We start from the raw sequence: 27,994 nt of genomic DNA on the forward strand, positions 1-27,994 counted from the left end.
TGTCTACATATCAGTGAGTTCCGGGTTTAAGAAATAAAAGTCAGGAAGCTATTGAGATAATAGACTATCGCTGAATGCCTCACACAGGTAATTTAGTTATGAGGGCTTTTATCTACCAGGCTTCAAGCAAGGAATTAATATTGAAAATTGTCTATTAACGCTTACACATTTCCACATTATATTTAAAAGACTGAGCGAGACTTGTAAGTGGGAAAGGGTTGTGTGTGTCAATTTTTTATGAATGTATCAAAATGCCAATTAGATCTTAGATCTGAAATCTAACAAACTAGATAAGTGTTATAGCCAATACAGAATGAAATCCAATAGGATAAGACCTTTTTATTGAATCCAGAGAGCTATCTTACTCATTTTAACACTGGGTTCTTTTCAGGACACTTGAACACTTTATTAATTCACCCAGAACCACATTAGTAAACAATCAACAATTCACCACTCAAGTGTAGATACAGCCAAGTCTTGCAAACAATTATCACATAGTTATACCAAGGAACAACGCTAATCACCAAGATTTCTCATTACATTTACTAATGACCATAGAGTCACAGAGTTTAAGGCCAGAAGGGACCACCTGATTATCTAGTCTGAGCCTATATATCAAAGGCCACCGACACACCCTACACCCACACACTAAATCCCACAACTGAAATGAGACCAAAGGATTACAGCCCATAGGACATTAGATTATTATGTGCCACAGGCAGAGAAAAAGAGGGACTCAATTCTTTAGTCCCTAACACATTTATCACACTTCCAAGGATACACTTGTCTTCAAGGCACATTTAAAGCACGTGGTCCCTGCTGTTTGAATGGATTGGACCAAAAGGGACAAGTTTAGAATATGAAAAGCAATTGCTTAAAATTGTTGTTTTAAACCTCTCTTAGGTCAATTTGCTTGGGCTTACAATGGTGAGCTTGCCTTAGTTAAAATCTAAACGAGGGTTACTTTTGGTGTCTCACTAGAGAGTGTAGACGTAATCAAGATAACCTGCAGGTTTTTTATGTTAAAGAACAGAAAGGGAAATACAATCTTTGAAATGAAATCTCATCACTTCATCTTATCCTCTTAACCCTGGGATGTGAGGGAGATTCCTTTCCATGAGACCGGTCCTGGCATTCATCACACTGGGGATTCTGCAGCATGGTGGGTTCAGTCAACTCAGGGTCTCACATGACTGGTGACCTCAGTTTTATATGCCCTGACTTTAGTACTCATTGGAGGGAAGCTCCCTCTTATTTCTATTGGACACATACCAACTGAGTGCTCAGATTTCAGCTCTCAGTTTCTCTGCTGCTGCCATTGGTATCTAATAGATGGTGATGGGGTATAAAAAATGTCTCCAGTCCTTTTCTTATTGGAGGCTTTTTATGTTTGATCCATTTCAAAGCTTGTATTTCAATACTAGCCCATATTATTAATTGGAAATTTCTCCATTTTAAGCAATTTCTTTTAATGATCCAAAGGTACATATTGGTTTAAATCTTTCAGCATTCCTTCTTCGTTGTGCCTTACAATTCCTATTACTTCTAAAGGGCCACAGTTATTTCCAATGGAAACAAGAATAATGCCTTATAATCTTCCAAACTTGATGGACCTATTTCATACATTCTTTGATTGTACATAAGCATTGCATGTTATATAGAATTTGAAATCGAATTAGAGATGTTATGCACATATAGGGAGATGTAGATCTGACTCACAAAGCAAGAAAACATGCAGCTTCAAGTTTGGGGTGAAAGACAAACTGACAGGACAAAACAGATTATCTATCATATTTGATTTACAAGGCAAACATATGTATAGTTTATAGTTGGGGGTGAAAATATGGTTTGGATTTTTGGGGGTAACAGGCAGTTTGCTTTATTGACCTTCAATCTCACAGCAGGTTATTTCTAGTTCGCTTAAATTATATCTTGACCCACTCATCTCTTGACCCACTTGCAAAGTGAAGTGGGTCACTTTTCATAGGAAATTAGGTTCTTAACCTTGCCTGGCAACTTTTTGCAGTTCTTTTTAGCTAGTTTGGGAGGAAGGAAGAAATGTTGTCCATATGCAAATTATGAGAGAGTCTTGCTTAGGCGATTAACAGTGCCATTTTAGTTTCTATTCTTGGGGAGTGGAACTCCCAACTGTAGCTTATCTGTGTGTCCTTAGACAAAGTGTCTCACATGATATGAACCATTTTCTTATTGTCTTAACTTCCTAGGTGGAAACTATTTTGGAATAAACTGAGGTGGATAGCTTTTCTAATTTTTGAGGGCGAGGAGGAAATAAATGTTATTAATCATTCAAGGCATATCTGTTCTCTATATCTCTTACAGACTTTATTTAACTAAGTGGGGAAATATACTGCATACTGTAAGGAAAATACAAAGAAAAAATCCCAGTTCCAAACCATGCTACATATGTTTTACAGATGTCAAAAAATGAATTCACCTCTGTTGGTGTAGGGTTGAAAATTACACCCTCCTGTGCCAGCAAGGGCTACTTTACCCAAGGGAGGGTTCACATCCAGGGAGGGCACGTGGCATTTGTCTCCAGGCTGTCTTTGCCATTAGGTGCTACCAGGTGGGAATGATTTTAAATTCTAACTCTGGTTCCTAAGGAGCATCACCTGTAGAGGGGAAGTGCTGAATCAGCCTTGGCCAGGCCATCTTCCAACCTGTGCCACACACTGTTATGCTGGCACTGACTAGCTCTGGAGCAAAGCTTGTAGGTGTCTTTCTCCACTGCAGTCTTCTTCCTGGCATATTCTTCACTCCCATGGGCCCTCCACTGGGCAGGAGCCAGCATATCTTAAGGCTGAATGAAACCTATTATCTTTGAAATTACATTCTTTCTTACTATGTGAAGCAAAGTAAACCAAACCCAGTAATCAAAGTGAATTGTGAGCAGCATGTTATATTATGAGGTTAACCATCCCCAGGGATCTAGTGCTAGTATTCTTCACTCCCATGTGAGAGACCTGGGTTTGAGCCTCCATCCTGGTCATTTGCTCCCAAGATGGACAAAGTTTGAAAGTGTTTCAGAGACATCATGCCTGTTTCCGCAGGCTGGCATGTACAGAGTCCCCTGTGATAGAGAAGAGATGGGAATTGGTTATAATTAATATAAAGGGGCTTGTTGATTGAAAACACTTTATACAGACTGACCCTGTGGTTTTCCCTGACTCTGTAGCTCCCAGATTCACTAAGGATAGCCAGGTGCTGGCCGGGACAAAGCAGTCATGGAAAGTGCTTTTGTCACTTGGACATGAACCCTCCAGCCAATTAAACATTGGTATTAGAATAATAGCATCATAGAAATATAGGGCTTGAGAAGTCATCAAGTCCAGCCCCCTGTTTAGAGACAGAACCAAGTAAACCTAGACCATCCCTGACAGGTATTTGTCCAACCTGTTCCACAACTTCCCTTAGAAGCCTATTCCAGAGCTTAACTCTCCTTATAGTTGGAAAGTTTTATCTAATATCTAACCTAAATCTCCCTTGCTGCAGATTAAGCCCATTACTTCTTGTCCAACCTTCAGCAGACATGGAGAACCATTGATCATAATCCTCTTTATAACAGCCCTTAACTTACTTGAGGTCACTTTATACAGACTGATATGATTGGAAGGTATTCCCTTGTAGTGGAAGAAAGGATGGTGACTCTCACATGAGATCACATTGCTGGGATAGGTTAAAGTGGAAAAAATAAATAAAAAAGGAAGTGGTCTGAACTTTCTGTTTAGGGTGCAGGAGGTCACCTTTCTCACTCTCTCCAAAGACACTAATGACTGCAACTTAATAAATATCATCCCAGTTGTCAATCATTATACAGTAAGTCCCAATATTTCAATGGAACTAAAATGCTATATTTAAAGAGCATTCTGTATGCAGGATAATAGAAAAATCACAAACAAGCAGCTTGAGATTTTAAAAACCACTTAACATAAGAACATAAGAAAGGCCGTACCGGGTCAGACCAAAGGTCCATCTAGCCCAGTATCTGTCTACCAACAGTGGCCAATGCCAGGTGCCCCAGAGGGAGTGAACCTAACAGGCAATGATCAAGTGATCTCTCTCCTGCCATCCACCTCCATCCTCTGACGAACAGAGGCTAGGGACACCATTCTTACCCATCCTGGCTAATAGCCATTTAGCCACATTACGCTAATGGAAATTAATTGTGTGGTTAAATGTTCTAGTTGGCTTGGAACATCTGAGCCTGTAAATTTACAGTCAAGATCAGAGAGAAGAAAAGCAATCCTTAGCATTTATAGTAAATGCACTGTATAAATACTAACCCTTCAGTCTTCCCAATATATTTACCTTACCTGTCATTTACACACATTCACTCACTCCCTCTCTCACACACCTAATTTCAAAAGGAGCTCTATCTCTGGTGATCAGATCTCCTTCACACTACTCAGGCTACTGGCTTTGAGTCAAATGGTAATCTTCCTCCAGTGCACAATTTTCCTTCTTTATCCCATCCCTTTAATTAAATGTCTGTCATGGCCTAACGATTCATCAAAGCTCACAATATATAATAAAGTAATATGTAGCCTGTTACCTATACCCCAGATAATAGAATAATCGATTTCTCATGGCTATAAAGGTTGATATACAGGTTGCATAACCTTTCCAGGTCATTCAGCCTACTCAATCTAAAAAAGTAACTATTAAAAAATAGATTCTGTTCAGTTAAAGGTGCAAATCAAGGTGTTGACTCTGGTCTATAAGGCCTAATATTTGGCTGGGGCACTCGTTGTCTATGAAGCCATCCTCCCTCTCTGTGGTATGCCAAGGCAATTGAGGTCAGCTCGAGTGCTTGAGTGAATGGTTCCTTGTCTTCAACACAAGGGAGTTGGTAGCTGAATATTTTCAGGGCTGGGTGCCCTTCCACTCTCGTACTTGCTCCCCAGCTGGTCCAATAGACCCTGTTGTTATGGGCCTCAGGAAATAGTGCTGGGTTTATCATTTTTCTTTGCCTTTTGCCTGCAGGAGTGAGATGATAGGAAGCGGTGGTGCTCAAGGATACAGTGGTTTATAGGGAGAGGATGGTCCTTTTCTTTTCACCCCTGAAAGAAGCATAGTTGTGTCTCTGCTATTCATGCTTTTTCCCCTTTCTGATCTTGACACTGTCCATTTCATTAAATTATATATATATGACCTGACCTGCCTGGAGGGGGTGTGGCTTATGAAATCCAAAATAAATATTGTAAACCAAATTGATGTGATTGGATAATACGTCTCTCAGTTGGGAGCAAAGAAACATTGAAGACATGGCGACAGTCTGATGACAGTTATTTTGAAATGGGATGAGTGTCAACTGTTGTGACTGTCTGTTTGATAAAACGTGTCCAAGCAGAGTGCAGACACAAAGTGATTAAAGCATTGAAAGTGAACTGGCGTTTCCAGCCTTGCAGCCAGCAACATTTTTCACGCTTGTGGAGCTTTTTTCAGATCACTTGTGAAGCGCTAGAAAGGCAGAAAAGCAATAAGGCTAGAAATGTTATCTTGGAAAAGAGATGGGAAGCTGTTTCTTTAGCTGCTGGGAGGACGCCTACATCAAAAGGAAGTTGTATTTCTTTGGTCAGTTTGCAGCTGGCCAGCTGATTGCAGTGTTCTGTCTGAATGAATGGTTGTGGAGAGGACAATACAGAAAGTAAAAATAGATTCCAATTGATAAATAATCGACTTGAGTGCTGAATAGTCGGCTGTCTCCCAGTCATGGAAGATTCATTTGCTAGCTAGAGTTAAAGTAAGAGTTCATCTTGACGCACAGCGATGGTGGTGTATTAACACTGCAAATGAAGAACCACTGCTTCCTGTGTGTAGAAAGGCCACTTAGAAGAGCATTAGCTCCTTCGCAAATCATTAGCTAGCATGGGAAAATGAATAAAGTGGTTGGGCCAAATTATCTTATGTATAAAAATGTATATGTATAAAATCTGGATCTGTACAGGGCTGGTGGGAGGGGAAAGGGAGCTGCTATCCAGTAACGACCACAGCCTATGGGCTGCAGTAGCCCTGCTTCATGGGACCAATCAACAGCACTCTGGCTCCTCCCCCAGCCTAACAGCATCCCACTGACAAACACGGTCTGCAGGTCTAGTCCTGTATTGCCTTTTACGTGGATTCTTCATGAGGTGGAGAGGAGGGACAGTCAGCATTTATCCTCTAGTGTCAAGAGCACCAAACGGCAGTTGCTCAGGACAGAATCCTGTCCCCATGAAAGTCAATGGCAAAACTTCCATTGACTGAAGTCAGGCTTTTACCCCCCCAAGTCCAGCAATGGGAATGGAGAATTTAACCCCATTATTTTCATGCTGCAAAATTCAACATATTTCTCAAAGTAAATTTCCATAGGAAATAACCCTGGCAGTCCATTTTGAAAGTTGGTGCTGATAAGAGGAAATTTCAATCCAAAAGTCATTTCTGATGTTCATTTCTTGACACCCCCTGGAATTGCACTTTCTCATGCCAGTGGTGCTAAACATTGCACAGTGTTTATTTCAGCGAAAGAATGTGATCTCTTTCTGCAGTATATTCCCTGACACTTGCACTTGGGAGCCAATCAAGATTGACAACTACTGACTTCAATAGTTGTGAATTAATGGGAAAGGGGTGTATTTTACTGCTTGTAACTTATTATGGGCAGGTCTATACTTAAAACGCTGCAGTGGCACAACTGAACATCTTTTATTTGTTAACAATAGTCCATCAAAAATCCTATTTGGGAAAAAAAATAAGACAGATTTATAATAAATATTATTTAGTGGAACAAGAGCCAGGTGAGGTACTATCCTGGGGTTTTAATATATCACTGGTCATTCAGCAAGGCATTCTTTTACTGTCGTGGTTTTTGATTGGTTTATGCAGGAACTCAGTGGTATTCAATGGAATTTTAAGGCTGCAGTACTGTATATTCACAGTATCCTGTGTTAATTGCCACATGGAAACATATCTACGTCTTTTACTGGGGTCTTGCTAATAATGGCATATGGCCAATGACAATTTTTGTGTGTACTAAGCAGAGAATGGTGCCAGAATGTTTTTTAAAAAACGCCTTCAACCATTGGCAAATTCCCCTTCTTTCTTGACAGGTATAGAAGCAGAATGCAGACAAGTAAATTCCATGCTGACGTATCTGAATATCAATGGCTGTGAGGCTGAAGGTGGAGTGCCTATTTTCCAGTGTGAGGTAAGAAAAATCTATTTTCATTTTGTCAGTACAGAATTGTGGCAAAACATGACACACTTTCAAAGGGAGTGGTTTGCTACACTTGCAGTGCTATTTCCCTCCTCTTGCTAGGTAAAGGTATGACTTTCTCATGTATTCACCCCTCGCTGCTCAAAGCCAAGGTAAATGGCCTTTGCACAGGGATCTCAACAAGGTTTGTTGAAGGGAATTAATTTGCTTCCCTATTCCACCCAAGGATAAGTCACTGGCTTCTCAGTAGCTTCCTTTCCACTCAACAGAATGGAACATTGACTTCTGTCTCTGCACCAGTTATGCAGGAGTTTCAGCTGTGTACATTTGATTCCATTTAGTCTAACTAGATTTCCCACCTCCCCGCTTTGGGGCTGATCAGAAAACCCACTTTAATATCCACATGTCTCTCCAGGAACTAGAAGCAACATGAATGGAGCTTCTGAGTATTGTAAATTGCCTTGCTGGGATCTTCTGCACTTGAATGAATTTCACCCTTAATTTTATGGGGCCCAATTTTCAAATCTGTGACCCTAAGGTTAGGTACATAAATCCCCCTCTAGACTCTTAAGTCAACACATCAATGCCTAAATAAGTATTTAGGTGCCTAACACATAAGCACTCAGGTTTAAAAATTGAGCTCTGTAGGATTTGACGTGACTTCAGTATTTGAGCCCACACATTGTGCTCTTATGTTCCACATATCCCATCAAATTGCGTAATTTGAACAAAAGTGTAATGCCACTGGATTCTCCTCCCCATCACTCTGCTCATGTAATACAGCAGATACAATCTGAAACAGGAGCAGAACATTCCTTCCAGATGTCCCCTTCTATCTTTGATAGATGGCACTGGGAAACAAATGAGAAGCTTGGTTCCCAGGCTGGCTGCAACAGAATAACTTCCCATTCTATTTTTATTATGCCTGAATTTTTACTTTAAACCACACTGCGATTAGGGAGGGTTTTTTCTTTTAGCACCCTTTCATAGGGATAATTTCTTTGACTGCTGTAGTTGCCAAATGGAGCATCTTTCTCCTTTCTGTGACCAGCTGGAAAGGAGTGGAGTTGGGTGCAGTGACTTGGGACTATGTGCCCCAGGGTCTTTAAGACCTCCAGCCGCTGTTCTCAAACCATGAAAGCCTTAAGGGAAGAGGACATGTCAACAGTTCAGAAATGCTGTCCAATACCTGCTTAACTCCAAAATAAGAAAACTGCTGCATTATCATCTCTATCCACTAAGTCAGTGGCTATTTGGATCTTGTGGCTATGAAAGATCCAGGGCAGATTTCAGATTCAGTGTGAAGATTTTAATTCAGAAATCTGGCCATAGTTCATTTTGGGTAAACGTGTGGGCCCAGAAAAAAGGACTTAATCATTGTGATGCTCAGTGTCAAAAAAACCTAACTTTTAGGTGCCAAGAAAAATCACAGGAACAACACTGATCCGCAAAGCCTGAGTTAGGTGCCTCGGCTCCTATACAATACATGTAGAGAGAGAGGCACCTTAGAACATGATCCACAAAGCCTGCAAACTAGGTGGGGAGCTGTCTAAGCTAGCCCATGGGAGACACTAATGACAAGGGTGAATGCTAAGCTCCACCCCTCTCTTGGAGTTTAATGCCTAATCTAGGCTGCAGAGAGGAACCTGTTTCTGTTTACAATTCACAAACCAGGGAAGACAGGCATTCTGCCAACTAAGTCATGTGCAGGTGTGCTCAGAGGCTGGCTACCCGATCAATTTGAATTGGGTAACGCATTTATGAGCTCCACTCCTAAAACCTCTTGTTATCGGTAGAGCAGACTCACTCGCATTTCATCTCAGAAATGCTAGCAAGTGATCCTTACACAACTGTACATTACAACCTATACAATGGTTTAGAATAGTACAAGCTACAATGTAAATTGCTATTGTGCCTGTAGCCTGTATAAATTAGGGAAAATAAAAAGTAACAAGGATAAGCACAAATGGATGGACAAGTACTAGTTAGAAATCAAAGAGGAGTATTCAGTTTGTGGGTTTTTTCATTATGTTTGGCATTATGCAATTAAGTTGTGTAGAAACAGTATTGTACAGATGGAATCAAAGTAGTAATTTTTCCTCTTTATGCAGCACTGGTAAAACTGAATACTGTGTAGAAGTGCTTGGAGAATTTTTTCCCCAGAAAATTGTGATGAAAATGGAAAATAAAAAATAAATTTATAAAAATTTTCATTGGATAATTTTGACTGTCAAAAAAACAAATTTTCATTTTTTGACAAAAAGTCAAAATTCAGCAGCAGAACCAAAATGGTTTGGCCAAAAATTGCTGAAAACCAATCCTTGATTTTTCCACAAAAGCTCTTGGTTTCTGGGTGGAAAAATCAGACACTTTCCTTAAAAATTTTCATTTAGTCAAACAAATTTAAAACAGCTGCAATACTGTGTACAGTTTGAGTTGCTGTAATATAAAACAGATACAGAGAAACTAGAAAAACGTGGAAAAAGGAACTAACGCATTTGGAGAGAATGGTGTGGGGGAAGCAATGGAGGTGATCAGCAGGCAGGGCAACAGGAATTATGGATGCTCTAGAAATATATGAAACAGAAGTTAAGATGCCTTTTTTTTTAAAATACAAACTTTAAAGACTGTTGTAATAACGGTGCCCAAAGCCCCACTACTATTGTTTCCTATTGTTATCTGGGCCTATCAAACTTACCACAATACTGTAAACATTCTAGGATAACGTACGAGCTTGTTTGTGTGTCGGCAGCTGTTGCTCAGGATTACCTTGTGTGTGTAAACATATCAAGGGAGCTGTGAAATAATATTTTGGCATTTGGCTGAAAACATGAAGCATGAGACCAACAACCAACGAAGACCAATCAAATGAACCCATTACAAAGTCCTGGCAAAAACTTCCATTAGCTTCCTTGAGTCTGCTTGGATAAAACTGAGGGCAGAATTTGGATCTTTATCAGAAATCTGTGGAGTAAACTATTATTTGGCAAGATTCAAACTTTATCTGTTTCACTTTCAGGGCAAATGCAGAAGCAAAACCAAGTACTCTATTGAAATGAATAGACTTGAAGATGAGTGCACCTGTTGTTCAGCTACTCAGACAGTTCCGGTGACCGTCTCCCTGCGCTGTGCTAATGGCACAGTGGTGCAGCATGAAGTACCATCTGCAAAGCAGTGCGACTGTTTCTCTCGTAAATGTACATAGTAAACCTTTCCAGAAGCTGCTTCATTTAACCTTTATTTTTAATGGCTAAGGAATTTACCATTCAGATCTCACTTTCTTTCCTTTAGACTGCTTTATTCCAGATGATTCTGACCATTGCACTCATTGTATCAACATACCAAGCAATAAAAGTAAAGCTTATTTAACAGCATTTTTTGACTGTTTTACTTGGGCTACTAGTGTGACCCATACTGTGTCCCTCATTTCAAGGGATGTCACTCATTTAATATCAGAGTTACCTCTGTTCTACATACATTTGGTTTCCCCTCACTTTTATCACTGAATAGTATTTACCTTAAAAGAAAGAAAATGAACATGAAAATATGAACCAAAGGCTACAGAAGGAGTTATTTACACCGAAGGAATGAATCCCATGGTATTTCAAGTTTCCTGACCAAATAATTTGTTTGTTTCCCTCATACTGGGTCTTTGCCACACATTGTGTCCCACTTTTAGGCCTCAGCAGCTTGAGAGGTATGATGGGATACCTCAGAGAGAAAGATGATAATGTTCTCAGCAAACTGAAACATAGCTGACTATGACTCAGTCAGCCAAGTATCACTTTGCAATGTTTCTACAAATGAATGCTACAGCAACTCCTTAGTGCTGGTGGAAGGTGCTGATTGACATCCTTGAAGTTCTCTATTCATTCATAGGCAGTGCAAGCATCCATTACTCCAGAGATAGACTGATTCTAGTGATAGGATCTTCTGCTCCAATTCCAGATAAATTCACATTGATTCTCTAGATCTGTCTTTGCCCCTCACCCCACCCAACCCAACCCCTAATCCATCACTGGTGTCTCCTATCCACAAGATAACCACAAAGCATTACCCCATAGTAGTCCTTGTTTTCTGAATCAAAAAAGCCCCCAACTTCTGTGTGAGCCAACCATCATATACCCTTTTAGTCAAGTCTGCTTGGCTGAATGGCAAAGCTCTCCTTGTCCTGTCCTTTGGTTCACTAATATAAATGCTGGAAGCATATAAATATATATCATGCTAATAATATGTATTATCCACATCACATCTAACTATTCTATATTAGATAGATATGGTGTAGTTAATGCATGCCTATATATATTGTGATACAACATGGCCAGGGAGCAGTGGAGACTGGTCTTACTGGGTGCTGGGAAGTGGGCAGGCAGAAACCCTAGGCTACTTAAGGCGTGGTTCCCTGTAGAGTAGGGAAAGTTACTACATGTTAATTGGAGCACCAGGCAGACAGGGTGGAGCAAGAACTGGAGTTTGGAGGCATGTTGCTGAGAATTGAAAGACCAGAGAATGGGAGACCCTACCCCGCAGAGCAGGGAGACTCCCTCCCCCAGTGTCAAGGACCGAGGGTAACCCTACCCAAGGGCAAAAGAGGGTAAGAGGGGCTGGGGCTCAGAGTGAGGAGCAAACCCAGACCCCTTCCCTCCTCTAACACCTTCCCAGGCCACTAGCGGGGCCCCAAGAACAGAGGCAAGGGGTGGCATCTTAGCCCCCCTTCTCAAGAACAGCATGGGACCCACCATACCAACATCGACCATTTTGTCAGCGTGTGTGTGTAAACTGGCCTACACCATAATCCCGTTCACTTATGCTAAGTATCCCATAACTCCTCACATTTGCAGAAGTAAGCATTTGGCATAAGTGGATAGAGAAGTTGTCAAAAATCAAGATATATTCATTCAATATCTTAGATAGTGAAGTACCTTGCCAGATCAGTACCTGGAATGTTAGTATCCAGAACAAAGATAAGGAAGGAACCAAACAACAAGTTAGGGAAGTGGGACAAATTGATGGGTTGGAGAAGGGTAGCTTGTAAAATCATATAAATAATACCAGCTGAAATGTGTAAATGGGGGAGTACACCTGCTGTGTAAGGTGAATATAACATCGCTGCATAGGAGACTGGTAACATAGAACCTTTTGCCTGTACCATATCAATAAACCTGACAAATTGGTCATTTGGTCTCTTGAGTGTATTTCATAATGAACCAAAGTGTGATCAAGCATTATACAATAAATCAGCACTTCTTTGTAAACAATGCCACCAACCAGCTTTTTCTGCCATCTGTGACACTTGCCCTTGGACCTCGTTCATCTTGCAGAAGTTACCTCCCCAGAATGTCTCCCTGCTTAAACAATCACATCTCTGAGAAGTAGGAAGTGATGCTGCAATCAGAACCAGGGCTGAATTGATGTTTTCCCCACTTCCTTGAACATCTCACCCTCTGCTTCCCTATTCCCTGCCATCTCACACTGCAGCCTATCACCACGTACTCCTTACATTTTACTGTCCCAGTTTTCTGACTCTCTCTCTCTACCTCTGAGATTCATCCTTGCTGGGGATTTCAATGGGTGTGCTGATGTTTCCCATGAAATGATGGGCAATACACTAGCCTAAACTCTAGGGCACATAATCATAATGGTGTGCAGCCACTCGGTCCTGCTAGACGCATGGTTGCTCTTGGATACCCAAATAGCAAGTCATCAAAATCACCTTCTTTCATCTTTGACTAGCAACAAGACATTGCCCTTTCCTCTCAGAAGAAGACCAGGCCCCAGTGATCCATTCATTCAGCACTTCCAAATTGGTTTTATGGCAAATCACTATCTGGGGCTGAAGGCAAAGACCTGTGGAGAAGTTATGCTGCCATGTGTTGGACAAGTTATATCTCCTAAGTGGGGCAGGCCAAAGATTACATGTAACACCAGTGCTTTGCAGTCTGCACTGGCTTCCCATTCATTAATTGGTCCATTTTAGGTTCTTAATGGGCCTAGCTTCCACCATAACATGGCACAGGAGCCATGACTGAACAATGCATGACTGATCACAGAGCCCAGGGTCTAACTGACTGGTCTGTTCAGCTGAGGGTCACAAACTCTAGAACACCAGACCGCCAGAAATTGGGATTAGTCCAAATCTTCTCACATTCAGAGTGAAATCCATGACATCTGATTTCCCAGTGTAACAGGCCGGTGTGGCTCCCCTCCTCCCCAGGGAGGGTTGAGCCCCGCTGGACACCGGAAGGGGCGGGGCTACAGAGCAGTAAGCCTGCCCCTCAGAGGGTCAGGCGGCGACCCGGAAGTACAAAAGCCGGCCATCAGAGCTCAGTGGGAGCCCAGCCACCGTCGGGAGCAGACCTACCAGAGAGGGCTCAGGACTGGGAAGCCGCTGGAGCCTAGGGCAGTTACCCTGACTGGCCGGAGCTTCCCCACACCCGCTACTGGGAGGAGCCGCCGGAGCTTCCCTGTGCCAGCTACGAGGAGGAGCCGCCGGAGACTCCCCCTCTCCCTTGCTGTTACCCCGAGGAACCCCCGGAGCAAGCCTGGCTGGACTTCCCGGAGGAACTGCTGGATCTACCCTCCAGCCCCGGCTGTGAAGAACCCATGCTATGGGACTTCCTGGGAGCTAATGCTACAGACCAGGTAGGCCCAGAGGGGGAAATTGGAAGTGGCCCGGGGGCAGCTGACCCCAGTCAGGCTGCAGATCCCCACTGACCGTCAGCGGTGATAGCTGCTGCTAGGGCCCCGGGCTGGGACGCAGTGGAGTGGGTGGGCCTGCATCCCCCCTGCCACCCCACTCACGGGTGGCAGTCTTCCCCCTCATCCCAGCACTCAGGCCTAGGGGCCTGAGCCCTGACTGTTGTTGCCCTGCCCTGATGCAGGGCCTGGGCCTCTATACTAACTGTTTGTTGCTCAGCCCCTGCACCAGAAGGCCTGAGCCCCTAACTGACTTTGTGCTTTGTTGCTCAGCCTTGTGGAAACAGGGCAGGACCCGAGTATGAACAACAGGCCGGTGTGGCTCCCCTCCTCCCCAGGGAGGGTTGAGCTCCGGCCACCCTACTTTACACCAGGTAGTGGAATGGATGGAGGAGCAACCATCACATGGAACATTAGGAGGCCAGGAATCTGCATGACTGAGAATTTACAGCTGTCAGCATCTGTACAGGTGCCATGCAGCTTCAATTGACAGAGGCCACCCATTTCAGTACAATACGAAGTACTTACTCATTTTATAGCAAATCTTTTTCAGCCAAGCCTCCTCAGCCCATAACTCTGGTTTTGTTGTTCAATTGTGGTGGTATAGCCATCAGCCCATTGCCTGCAGCAAACAATTACCTTTTAAAAAGGTAATGAGAAAATACTACGGTGCCATTAAACTGGGAGGATAATGCATCAGAACACTCACCCTGAAATAAACCCCCATGGTCCTAGCTAGTAAATAGTTCTCAGGGCCAAAACTTCTCACCTGTAAAAAAAAAAAAAAACACAAAACAGTCAAGTCAAAAAACAGACATTTCAGGTGTGAAGAGAAGTGGGTCCAAATGCAAGCTGGATGTCAGTCACAATGTTCTCTACATAGGTTGCATTTGGACTGTGGGATCTAGCAAAGTATCCATGTTAGAAATGGGCTAGCCGTGTGGTTGTGCCACACAAGATGCAATTAAGGTTAATTTTGAACAGTTGAGGAGAGTCTTAGTGGCTGCTTCTTCCCAACCTCTGGAAATCAGTGTCCTGATGGTCCTTTTCCCACTTCTCCCTTCCATGTAATTGGACAAATTTCCTGGCAGTGGGTTTTATCATATAGTCATGGGGAAATGTTCCAGCAGCTCCATGTCTTTCCTGCCCTACATGGTCAAGTAGGGAGTGTCCCAGAGGTACCTCTTCCCCCATCCTACCCTGCAGCCTGGCCACAGCTAGCCTGGCTCAGATGACTCTGGCTCTCAAGGCTGTAAAATTGCAATGTAGATGTTTGGGCTCGGGTGGGGCTCAGGCTATGAAACCCTAACAGGTGGGTAGCACTCACAGTTCAAGCTCGGGCTGGAGCCTGAACTGTATGTCTACACGGCACTGTTCAGCCCTGCAAGCGTAAATCACCTGATCTCAGCTCGAAGTCTCAGTGCTGCATGTTTTCTGTTGCAGTGCAGACATACCCAGAGTGTCCCAGCAACTCATTGCCACCCTCAAAGTAGGGCAACCAGATGTCACACTTTTATATGGACAGTTCTGATATTTGGTTTTTGTTTTCTTAATATGGGCTCCTATTTACCCCCCACCCATCCTGATTTTTCACACGTACTATCTGGTCACCCTACCTCAGATATAAAACATGTCACAGGTAGAAGGCCTGGGTTGGCCTTCGTCCTGTGCATTGATGTGTCTAGGGTTGTCAGGTGTCCAGTTTTCGAGCAGAGCGCCCGGTCAAAAAGGGACCCTGGTGGCTCCAGTCAGCACTACCAACCGGGCCGTTAAAAGTCCAGTTGGTGGTGCTGTGGGTCTAAGGCAGGCTAGTCTCTAGCTGTCCTGGCACTGTGTTGTGCTCCGGAAGCAGCCAGCAGGTCCGGCTCCTAGGTGAGTGGGCCATGGGGCTCAGCATGCTGCCCCCGCCCTGAGCACTGGCTCCACACTCCCATTGGCCTGCGTGGTGCCAGGACAGGCAGGGAACTGCCTTAGTCCCACTGACTGGGAGATGCCTGAGGTAAGTCCATGCCCCAACCCCCCGCCCCAGCCTAGAACCTCCCCACACCCCCTCATCCCCAGCCCCACTCAGAGCCCTCACTGCTCCTGCACCCCCAGCCCAGAGCGCCCTCCTACACCCTGAACTCCTCATCCCTGGCCCCAGCCCAGAGCCCATACCCCTCCTGCACTCCCCCCAACCCCCACTTGCCTCAACCTGCAGCCCCTTCCCCCACACAGCTTCTCCCTGGTTTTACTGAGCATGTGATAGAAGCCTGACAGCCTAAAAGCTTTTTGCTATGAAGGCACTGGAGTTGAGTCTCCAGTGGAAAAGATCCTCAGCTGTACCTGGATCAAGAGCCAAGAAATTGTCTCCCTGTTGCATTAGCCACTGAAGCTGATTATATAAATGCTTTCAACTATCATGTGGAGGAGTTGTTATAGGTTTTATTTTGTTGTTGTTGGGAATGGGATTTATACACAAGGTGCTCTAGCTAGGCAGCTGCCTAGGGCAGCAGGTTTCTGGGCAGCTGCCCCTCTGTCATGCTGGAGGAGTGGCCAGGCCAAATTTGAGTAGTGTTGTGACCCCCAGCACTCCAGGTCGCAATTCAACTGACTCAAAATTTGGCCCAGCTGCCCCTCTGTTGTGAATCCCGGCAGTGCTTGGGATTCAGGAGGAGCTGGTGATGTCATCTGGCTCTCTCTAGTTCAGACTGGTCAGGACATCTGTCAGGCTCAGGGTGAAGAAGGTCATGGGTACCAGGAGACAGTGCAGGCATCAGCCATGATAGTGATGCTCATTCCAACAGCCAATTTTTCTCCCCAAATCTCTTTCTTTAAGGACTCCAAAGGCAGTGATGGGCAGACTAGCCCATCCCCTCATTTTGTCCACCAGCTGGGCCCAGTATCCAACATAGCAATTTTGGTTCATTGATTTTCAGTCTCTCACCGTTCTCATTTATAAGGAATGATTTTAACAGTCCTTGAGTTATAGCAGTAGGCTTATTGTTTGGACTAATTCAGTCTGTCTCCCTCCCTTAAGAATTGCAAATCTTGATTTGATTGTAATTGTAATTTTTGTACACTTTTTAGATGTTAAAGCTAAGAACTTACAGCTTGTTTCATTTATAGCTAAAAAATCTCAAAACTGCTGCTGTTCTATGTTTAAAAAAAAACCCACAAACAGCTCTTATCACTTCTTTGGCTGCACATCCAAAATGGATAAAGATGGAAAAAACTTCTCCCCAGCCCTCTTTTGCCACTTACACAGTTAAAACTGTACATTTACACAAACCATGACAATTGTTTGCATCAGTGGTTAAATTTGCTTATCTGGAGGGAAAAAAGTTAGCTCTGATGTAATTTTTAACCAAATGTGTTGCGTCCTTCTACAAAGCAGAAATAAGATGTTCTTTTGGAACCATTCATGAGACATTTCCAACACCCAAAGGCAGTAAAAATTCACATGCATTTTTAGACTATCAGACCTTCCACACCTGTTTTGCCACCAACATTTGTGAGCCACCATGACCATCATGGCAACTTAGCTGAACCTGCCAACTAATCTGCAACATTAACACCGTGCGGTCTCACATGCATAAAACAACAAAAATCCTTGACATCAAAAACAAAACTGGAGAAAAAAAAATTGTGAAAAAACACAAAAGAACTAAGAAAAATTTCAAAAAAAAAATTGGGCAAAAATAAAACAATCATAAAAAACCCCCATCACAACCAGTTTGGTGTTGCAAGAACCATTGATTCTAGTGGTTTGATATTCAGTTCACAGTTAATGCAGTAGCAGCCATGAATTAAGCTGGCATTTTGTTAACAAGAGGGTTACCCAAGATGTTATTTCAGTAAAAGTCTGCTTTAGCACTTTAACTTCAATAATTTAAAACACTTAATTTGAACAGCTTTTTCTTTTTCTTAAATACTTTAATTAAACATTCAAAATTACCGCCCATTACAGAAACTATAAGCCTAAAAATATAAACTAAAAAGCATTAAGATTTTTTAAAAAAAGTTAATAATTTTAAAACAATTAACTCTGATTTTTTAAAAAGCAAAAACAGTAAGGGTTTGCTTTGCATGCTTCTCTTAAGCAAGCTCAATAAACTTAAGAATTTTGAAAACAAACTTTGGTTTTAAACTAACTTTGAAAACAATTTTGTTTGCCAAGGGCCAAATTCTATATATGTATTTAACCCTTTAGGGTCCACATTGGGCACTAAAAATGTTGTATTAATTTAGATGTAATATATACACTAAAGCTGTTAACGTACCTCAGTAACAGTTCAATATTAACCAGTGTTGAACAAGGTCTGGAGTGTGGTATACAGAGACCTTAGCCTGCTTAATACCATGGCGAACACCACTGGCAGTGGGTATAGTAGGCCACGGGAGGCTAAGCCTTCCCAAACAGCCAGGCCTTGGCCCAGCCCCGAGGCCCCACTCCAGCATCACACTCTTTCCCCGTGGCCCCGCCCATGCTGGTCCTCTTCCTGCCCTCGCTCAGCCTCTCCCCTGAAACCAACGGGGGCTAAGCCGGGCAGGCCAGGGCAGTTGGGGCCAGCCAGGGAGGGTCAGCCAGTGGCCTGGGGCAGCCGGCAGGTCGGGACTCAGGGCAGCTGGGGCGTGGCTTCCAGCAGGGCAGATGGGATGGGGTCAGGGGCTAGCCTCCCCGAATGGTGGGTTTACATGCCGCTCATGGCAAACATACTATAAAATTCATGCCAAAGGTTAGTAATGTATTGACTGAAACACATACAAGGAAGACAATAAAAAAAAGGTCAAGAGCATTGAAACTGATTGTTTATGCAAAACAATCAATCAAAACATATCAAAGTCCCTTTCTGGACACTGTGAACATTGGTTAAAGTCTCTTATTCAGTCAAACAATCTTTCCTGGTGGAGAAGAAAGGGTTAGTTCTGTTGGTCAATTCTGCATCAGGAATGATACAGACAAAAGACTTTAGACAAATAACAGACAGAAGGGATTTTGGGCTGGCAGGTCAGCCACAACAGCTGTTGCTTTGGACTCTGGCTCACTTCCTCGGTCAGGGACATCATCTGTTTGGTCTGGTCAGGTCCTTGTCTTTTACTGGTCCTTCTCAGGCTGGACAGAGGTGGATGGGCCATCTCATCTGACCAGGCTGGATCACAGCAACACAGGTGAAAAGCAGAGAAAGAAAGGACAAGAGGAAGATGATGAGGGGCAGAAAGGAGCACATGAGGGAGGGGATGACAAAGCAGGATCTCACGTGTATCAGGTTGGGGTCCTCGCTCATGCGGCGATGATGGTCAAGTGTCTCCACTGTAGTATTAAGGCCTCGTGTTATGACAACAAATCCTTCTGATGCAATTGCAGTAAAAGTGAATGTTAAAGTTCTCCCCCTCAAAGTCTCTTTTTAAGGGCCTCAAACAGGTGAGGGGGTGGAATAATATATCCTCTCATTATTTTGTCCACCAGTTGGGCTTAATTTCCGACACACCAATATTGGTTCCTTGATTTCCAGTCCTCTGCTCCTCTTGTTTCTCCATCATAATCTTAATACAGAATCTACTGATACCACCCCAGGACTTTGTTTAAATTAATTAGATTTTTCTGTTTTCCTTCTCACATCTTTTCTTAAACAGTTGTGTGCAACAGATTATTGTGACAATTCATGAACTTTTGCTCACTTTTCACCAGTTGAATTTACAATTAGGGTAAATTTGTAGGCCCAGTTATCACAGCAGGTGACAAGATCAAAGCTACTATCTAGGCCTATTGTGTGTGTGAATTGCATGCTCAGGTTTGACTGGGGGAGGGGGGCTGCATCTTGGTATATTTGCTTATCAAATATAGAAGGAAAAAAAAAGGACTATAGTGCAAGGAAATGCTGACAGTAGAGCTGATCAAAAAAGTTTTCAGTCCAAAAATGCTGATTCAACAAAATCTGAATATTTTTCAGGATTGTATCAAATGTGTCCAAATTTTTATGAGACATTATCAAGATGCTTCATTTCAGTGAAGTCAAAACATTTCATTTTGATCACTGCTTTGATTTAGATAGCACGGCCCCAGCACCATCCACCACAGTCCCCAGCCTGGGCCAGGGCAGAGGGCTGGAAGGAAACTACAGGAGTGGGCCTGGCCTGGCGACAGAATGTGGGCAGGGCCACGCCAGGCTGTTTGGGGAGGCACAGCCTTCCACTGCCTACGATACCTGCTGCCCATGCATAAAGGTCAAGAAAATTCTCAAGATTATTCTTGGAAAGCCTCCAGCTCATTATTCTTAGAGGTGGGAGACAAAGAGTGGGTAGCAGACATGACATCCCAACCCTCTGCTCTGGTGGCAACACATAACTCTTACCTCTCTGCATGGCCAAGAGGGCGAGGCTGGTTTAACCAGATGGATACAGGAGAGGGAGCTCTCACCTCACCAGCTCATGGGAAGAGGAGCCTCTTAGGCGGTGGTTCTGAACCTGCAGCCCAATCAGCACACAGCTGCAGCCCAAGTGAGATCTTCAGAGCCATACAGGTAGTATATATATTGTGTGGCTGTGGCCCACATAGCAAGATGCATATGCAGGCCACAATGGTAAATAGGGTGAGAACCACTGCTCTAAGGCAATGCTGTTAACCAAACCAAGAAGGGGTGTGCCCTCCTCTCAGCCGAGGAGAGGGAGCTGCACTCCCCTTATGGCCCTGGTGAGGAGCCAGGCTCTTTGCCCCACTCCTGGGCTCACCTTTAGGTTGAAGGTGAATAGCATATCCCCTCTTTTCTTGTCACTGGCTCAGCCATGAGGAGGAGACATTGTTTCCCCTGCCCTATGTTTGCTGGGTGGTACAAAGAATACTGGCAGACTCTCTTTCGCCCATCTCCATTACTTCTGACAAAGGGGTCTGAAGGTGCTACAGACTGCCTCTGCATGGAAGTCCTGTCAGGGAGGGGAATCAGTCCTGAATTATTGCCAGCACTCCCCACTGCACTAGGCCTTTGATTTGGTGATTTCTTTCCATCCACCCACTTCCCCGCCATGCTCCATGTTGCCATTGTCCCTAGTGACACTGGCTCCTTGTGGTGGTGAAAATGGGTCACCAAAATCATCAGCTGCACTGTCAGAGCAGAAGAATTGATGGTAAGAAGCTGCTGGGATAGCAGCCTTACCACCACCACAGAGCCCCTGCTTGCTGCCCCCTCCCTCAGTGTGACTGGCCTGCATCTGCTTGGTTCATCAAAGTTCTCCCCTAGCCTGACCCTGCTTAGCTTGTGAAATCTGACAAGATCACAGCAGTGAGGTTGTATAGCTGCAGACAAGCTTCTAATCAGATAATTGAATGAGTCAGACAGTGGCTTACACAGAATGGGAAGGATATGCAGGGCATCCACAAGGCAGAGAAGCAGAGGGGACTGTATCATGGTTTTCTGGGACTTATGAAGTGGAGTTTTGTATAGTTAGGAATTTCACCAGGGGCAAGGTGGATTGTATTCAGTTTTATAAACAACCCAACATGTCTAGTACATGTGCAGCTAAACATCATCCTTTTCACCATTCATCATCTCTGTCTCAGTTTGCATGAGTAGCCTGGTCTATCTGGTTGTCCCACAAGACTTTGCTCCAGTCAAAAGAACATGCTGAGCTATAAACACTTGGACTACAGACTGGAGCCAAGATTTTCCAAAGGGGTTAGAGGCTGCTCATTGGAAAGTTACTTGCTTAGTATGTATGTAAGGCCACATTCTCAGCGAGTGGAGATCAGCATAGTTCTACTAAAATCAATGGACCTTAATGTTCCCTCTAATTTTTTCCATCCGTGTGCAGAATGAATTTTGTTATGTGCACCAAGCTAATGCGTGGATGTACGCTACCAGTAGAAACCGAAAACCTAGATAAAATATATATTTCTTAAAAGTTACCATAGGGACAATTACTCCAGGCAGGACAGGTTAGGCATTTCAGAACTCATTACTCAAAGAATTAAATTTAAATGAAAGAGAAATAAAAATTATGAAATGCATAGACCAGCCAAAAAAACAACACTTTGAAAGAATAAAATTACAGAGAATATATGCGCATTGCAGGAAATACCAAGTAGTAACAAAACACCACCACAAGTATGTGTTGGGAGGTGAGTGTGAAAGACTGTGTGAGGACACACCGACTGTGTGTGTGGGGGGGGAGGAGGAAGTGTGTGTAGAGAGACAGACTGTGTATGTGTGTGTGTGAGAGAGACACACACACTGCTATGTGCGGGGGAAGTCTCTGAGCGCCCATGCGCTGTCTCTAAGGTATAGGCACTCACCACCTAGAACACCATTGAGACCTCAGACCCCCTCCTGCTAAGAGTCCTGGGTGAGGCTGTCCCATCTCCCCAGCACCACCCTCCCCTCACCCCCAACTGTGCTCTGCACAACCAGCAGGAGGGTCCCAGGAGCAGCAGGGGCTCCAAGGCAGAGGGCTGCAAAGCAGCCGGGATTGTGTTCACCCAGCTGGATGTGAGTGGCTCTGCGTGGCACTTCAATCACTCCTGGGCAGCTTAAGGGAACACAGAGGGACCTATTTTGATTTACACTATCTGGTCCATATTATGTGACTTTCCTTAACCACTTTTGCTGTCATATTCTGGGCTTAGCTGTCTATGCCAGTAGCTTGAACAAAAGTGGAACTGTGTAGTAAGATAGTTGAGTACTTGCTATTTTCCTTATTGATTTACCTGCAACCCTTGAATGGTTATTGTTTTTACTACATTACTACTACTTGTAATACATTATTCCCTCGATGCCCCAGGTAATTTGGAGGCTCCATTATAGTAGGTGCTGTGCACTCACATAGTGAGAGACAGTCCTTGCACCCAAAAGAGACAATAATTCAACTACACAAGCCACACAAAGGGTGGAGAAGAAGGGAGTATGATTAACCCCATTTTATAGATGGGGAACTGAGGCACAGAGATTAAAAGCCTACTCCTGAGGGCATTCTGTGCCAAAACAATTACAAGTTCTGTGCCAAAAAATAAAAATTCTGCACACAATATTTTAAAATTCTGCAAAATGTGTTTGTCAAATAAATGTGGAGGCTCCAGCATGTCATTGGGGAGCACAGGCCACTGGCTGCAGAGATGGAAGATCACTGTGCAGCTCCCTCCGAGACACAGACTCAGCAGTAAGGCTGCACCCAACCCTGACACAGTGCAAAGACCAGAAACACCTCAGGGCCCTGCCCCTCTGTGGCAGATGCACCAGGTGTGGCAGGCAGGCTCAGCAAGGCAGGATCTGAGTGTGGAAGGGCTTAGTGTGGGGGGAAATCCAGGTGAGAGGGTTCTGTGTGGGGCAATCTGGGTGCAGGCAGCTCAGTGGAGGATCCGGGTGTGGGGGGATCTGGATGCACAGGGGTTTGTTGGGGGGTTCTGGATGCAAAGGTAATGGAACTCTGCATGGGGGTCCAGGTGAAGGTAGTTGGGGCTCTGTGTGTGTGGGGGTGTCCAGATGCTGGGGGAGTGGGGCCAGTGGGGGCGGAGATCCAGATGCAGCCGGTTGGGGCTCGGTGGGGTGGGGATCCAGGTCCAGATGGGTCATCAAAGTGGTCTAGGTGCAGGGGGAATGGGGCTCAGCAGACGGGTCTGAGTATGAGGGGTGAGGCTCAGCAGGAGGGTCTGGATGCAAAGTGTTTGGGCAGATGGGGGAGCAGCTCCCTGTATAGGGATCCCTCCCCCTGCAGCTGAGGGGGGACTTTGCAGAGCTTCCTGCAGCCAGGGAAGAAATCTGGGGGTGGGTCTGACCCAGCTCCGGATGCCGTGCAGGGGAAGAGGAAGTCCCGTCTTCCCCAGCCCAGCCGGGACCAGCAGCTGAGCTCGGCGCAGGGTAGGAGCCACCAGCTGGGTCTTCCCCAGTCCCGCCTCCTGCCCCACAATGTCAAAATTTCTAATTGTGCATATTGTTTGCAAGGCTTGTTATTTATTTTAAGTAACAACATTTTAATGTGCCTCCCAGTCACCTATTCAGACCTTACCCCACAACTTCAGCAGAGACCAGAGGTGGATTGGTGAACTTGCCACATTTGAGAAGATAGATTACAGGAACATTAAATGGATTTGGGGAGGAGTTTTATATAACTTCTTAATAATTAAAAGCACGTAATCTCTCTGTCAACTTTTACAGACTTCTAAGCACCATTCCTCTCCAGCAGGTGAAACACAATCTGGTCTAATGGCATTATTTGTCACTGCTCTGTGTTATCAGCTAACACCATATCCAGGTACCGAGGGAAAGACAAGGACACTTAGATAAGCCTTTTGCAATAAGATGATTTAGTCTATAAAAGATTTCATTTCTCCATCTAACACAGCTGGCTATTTTTTACCATCATATTGCCAACAATATATGTATAAAGAACTTTCCCTATCTAATGGTGATCTTGCCTATCTTAGCTTATTTGTAATGAGCCCATCGCTAGGGTGTTTTGGAGCCAGTAATTTGAAAGCATGCAGGCAGACTCCTGTGCTGACTCAGATCCATAGATGGATCTGGTTCTAGGTTTCCATATATGCCTCATAATTAATGGGCAGATCTTTTCTTTATAGGTCTTAATGTCTAATTGACAAAGGTACAATATTGATAAAAACAAACAATAGTACAAAGAAATACTCTATAACCCCCCACTCAATAAAATATCCAAGTGCAAGGCACTCACTCTAGCAGGTTTACTATTTATTAGGTGGGTTTAAAAAGGTAGATCAAGAGAAAGCCAAAGTTCAAGGCCCTGCTTCGCTTGGAGTACTCCCTGATCTCCCAGGACTAGTAAACTTTACAACCTCAACTCTCCAGTACTCTGCACCTTACATAACTGTTCATACCTGGCCCAAGTCACATAAAATGCTATCTTTCTGATGTGGTAACATTTTACACCTTCCTTGTACAGGTGTTATGTAGCCACTTCCATGAAGAACAACTAAGAATCAGGCCCTTTGTGTGGTTGTGCTTGTAGGATTCGGCCCAACAGGCTTAGCAAACAATTATAGTGGAGTAGTTGTGACAATGAAAAGGATTTTCATGTAATTTAATTGTATTATGTATAATTATTATTAGTAGTATTACCGTAGCACCTAGGAGTTCCAGTCACGGACCAGGATCCCATTGGCCGGGCGTGGGACAAACACAGAACAAAAAAAAGAGGGTCTCTGTCCCCAAATGGCTTACAAAGCAATTTGAAGCATCTCTCCCCTGTTCATGGGATCCAATGATTTTTGGATTTGCTGTAACCTGAAAGTTATGTCCTTTATTTCCTTAACATTCCTGCCCCAGGATATAAATGAAAGACATTCAGTTTTTGAACAGTTTATCAGAATACATTCTGCAGCTGCCACCAAGATTTATATGGTGTTTTGCTACCAATGATTCCCACTGGCAGAACAGCCAGGAAGTATTCATTAAATAGAGATGGTCAAAAAAATTGTTTGACTTTTGTTGACAAAAAAGGTGAAAAAAAGTCTGTTTTTTCTACCAGGTCTCAAAATGAATGGTATTGCTTTGCACTTCTCATCCAAGTATCTCAAAGCACTTTGCAAACACTAATGGACTAAGCATCACAACATGCACGTGAGGAACACTAGGTGTTACTATCCCCCATTAGACAGATTGGTAGGTGGAGGTGTAGAGAAGTTAAATGGGTTGCCCAAGGCCACAAAATAATCTATGCCACACCGAGGAATGAAACTCAGGAGTCCTGACTCCCAATCATTTGCTCTAACCATTAGAAGACAGACCAGATTGTGCTTTCAGTCACACCCCAGCAAATCAGGAGTCACTCTATAAAATCAAGAGAGTTACACCACTGTGAGAGAGAGCAGTATCAGGCCCACCCTGTCTAACATTGACTATAAGTTAGCCAAGATGAACACATCTTAAGACTAAAAACAGTGCCTAAGGAATCATCTTATTTCCTTCAGTCCAGCTGAAGCGTAGCCTGCTATTTCATGATGTAGCAAGTGCTAGATGCTGTGTTAGGACTAGGGCAGCAATCAGACTCAAAACTGGTCAGAAGTCAAACTGAGGTGAACATGCATGCAGCACAAGGGTGTTCTGTGAAGAAGGAACACACACATCCTTACCAGTCATAAGCCAATCCTTTCCCAGTGAAGGAATCATATGGAAATTTCTATGATACTAATACTCAGTGGGTGGATTCTCTCCTGTTCTATCCCTGCTCCTAAACCCATCAGAGGAAGCAAATGACTGTATAATATATTATATTATTGCAAGCTGTGCTAAACTAGCTGGTTATTTAATTCATGCTGTAGAAGCTTTCTAGTCAAACCTCATTTTTGCTCCTACAGCTGTTGTTCTTCTTATTCCCCTTGCAGGGGAAGAAGTGGCAGTAAGAGATTTTAGGCTACAGAGAGAAGATGACCCGTGGGAACAATGACTTTCCCCTGGCTTTTCACAATGAGATAAAATTCCTCTCTCAAGGAAAACCTAAGTCAACACTTACTTGTCTCCGTGGAACATTGCTTCAGCCCCAGGGTTGAAGGCTAAACACACCCATTGCCTGGACTGATTATACAGTTGATTACAAGATAATCCCTTGAATATTTCATGCAGGAATGAGTGTGCAGTGTCCAGGCAGTGCAGTAACATGAGCAGCTGAGATGCAGTCTTCCCTTATAATAAAAAAATAATCCCCTACTTACCTTCCACCAGGTAGCACAACAGAGTCTTGCAGACACAAACTGAACTGTTTGCAGGAGAAAGAAACCAGGAACATCTAATCCTTGCCACAATGTCTTTTTGAGTCAGAGCTGAGTCTGATCTGAAGCTCTGGCTTTGTGTTTGTTTCCCCCCCTTACCATCCAGTGAGTTGTTAGCAATGACTATGCCAGGCTGTTGTTGATCCTTTATGAACCAGGGGGGGAAAATGCTGGAATTTCAGCAAAGAGGTGCCCTGGCCTCTCAGGTGGTGGGTGGTGGTTTCCCTTCCCTCTGTGATGGTGATTACTGAAACAGAAGGTCTGGGTAATTAGCTCCAGTGTGTAGTTTGCTTAAAGCAGGCTCAAGCTGGGATGGAAATAGCTGCTAGTGCTGTTCACAAATTAAGCCAGTACAGAACCAGGAGCAGATTATACACACTATCAACATAGCCACATCTTCTTAGTACTGTTGCAACTTCCAGCCAAAGTCCTCACTTCAATATGGAAGCACAAGCACACGGTAAGTTTACCCTCTGCTTCTTTGTTAATTGTCGGTGAGACAAAGTAATTGAGTGGGAGGAGGGCAAGGACTATCTTGAATGGACTCCAGCTGCTTTCCTTCAGTGTATTTTATTTTTCAGGGGCCAATAACTGTGGCCCATAAAAAAAATGTCTTCTTGGATTCATAAGCAGGGCTTGGTTTTTAATGGTAGTCTCAAAAATAAGTCACTGGACAGTTTGACCTGCATGAGAAAGGATTTTTACTCTCCAGTAAAATACTGGATTTTTACTTTCTTCTTCTGTGGTTCCCTTACTAGAGATATAATTGAGAGGGAGAACAATATCCTTTTCAGAGGAGTATTAAGATGTAATAAACTCATAGTTCCTGTATGTACAAAACAAGTCCACTCAGTGTATAAAATATGCAAAGTTTGAATCTCTAATGTATAAGTTTAGACTTATGCTTATTGTTAATATTGTTTGTTTGTGTAGTTAAAAATTCCACAGTTGTTTGTAGTATAGCTCATTCATTTCAGGGGTTTATATCTTTACTCTGAGCTTTGGGACTCAGCATGCTGTACGAGAGAGAGGTATTATTATTAGGGCTGTCAAGCAATTTAAAAAAATCATGATTAATCGCACTGTTAAGCAATAATAGAATAACATTTATTTAAATATTTTTGGATGCCCTAATTATTATGCCATCCCAACTAGCCCCACCTTCTGCAAAATTATTATTCTTGTAACATGCTTCATATCGCAGTCCATATTGTGAAGTAGTCCTTAAGATTCTGGGCCTGACTCTGATCTTGCTAACATCAGTTTTATACCATCGTTACCCCCATTGTTTTCAATAGAAAAAATATTCGCTATTTACATCAGGGTAAATGAAAATAAGGCTGTTTAGATGGCTGGGGGCGGGGGACGGACAG

At 43.6% G+C, this 27,994-nt stretch overlaps 2 protein-coding genes and 1 long non-coding RNA gene across 3 annotated transcripts in view; 2 read left to right on the forward strand and 1 right to left on the reverse strand.

The window, feature by feature from the left end:
* Nucleotides 1-10,585, forward strand: part of VWF (von Willebrand factor) — a 224,898-nt gene extending 214,313 nt beyond the window's left edge. The window contains exons 51-52 of the mRNA XM_044996564.1: nt 7,110-7,207; nt 10,236-10,585. Coding sequence (XP_044852499.1) covers nt 7,110-7,207; nt 10,236-10,421 — 284 coding nt within the window. The 3' untranslated portion in view covers nt 10,422-10,585. The remainder of the gene's footprint in view (nt 1-7,109; nt 7,208-10,235) is intronic.
* Nucleotides 779-27,111, reverse strand: LOC123354473. Its single transcript, XR_006574762.1, has 4 exons — nt 26,565-27,111; nt 14,622-14,681; nt 14,441-14,534; nt 779-3,091 (listed from the first exon to the last, which is right to left on the reverse strand). It is a non-coding gene; the product is annotated as an uncharacterized LOC123354473 (long non-coding RNA).
* ANO2 (anoctamin 2) overlaps nt 26,821-27,994 on the forward strand; it is a 332,293-nt gene continuing 331,119 nt past the window's right edge. Inside the window, exon 1 of the mRNA XM_044996576.1 lies at nt 26,821-27,081. Coding sequence (XP_044852511.1) covers nt 27,063-27,081 — 19 coding nt within the window. The 5' untranslated portion in view covers nt 26,821-27,062. The remainder of the gene's footprint in view (nt 27,082-27,994) is intronic.

The sequence above is a fragment of the Mauremys mutica genome, chromosome 1 (assembly GCF_020497125.1).
Source record: "Mauremys mutica isolate MM-2020 ecotype Southern chromosome 1, ASM2049712v1, whole genome shotgun sequence".
Lineage (NCBI taxonomy): Eukaryota > Metazoa > Chordata > Testudines > Geoemydidae > Mauremys > Mauremys mutica.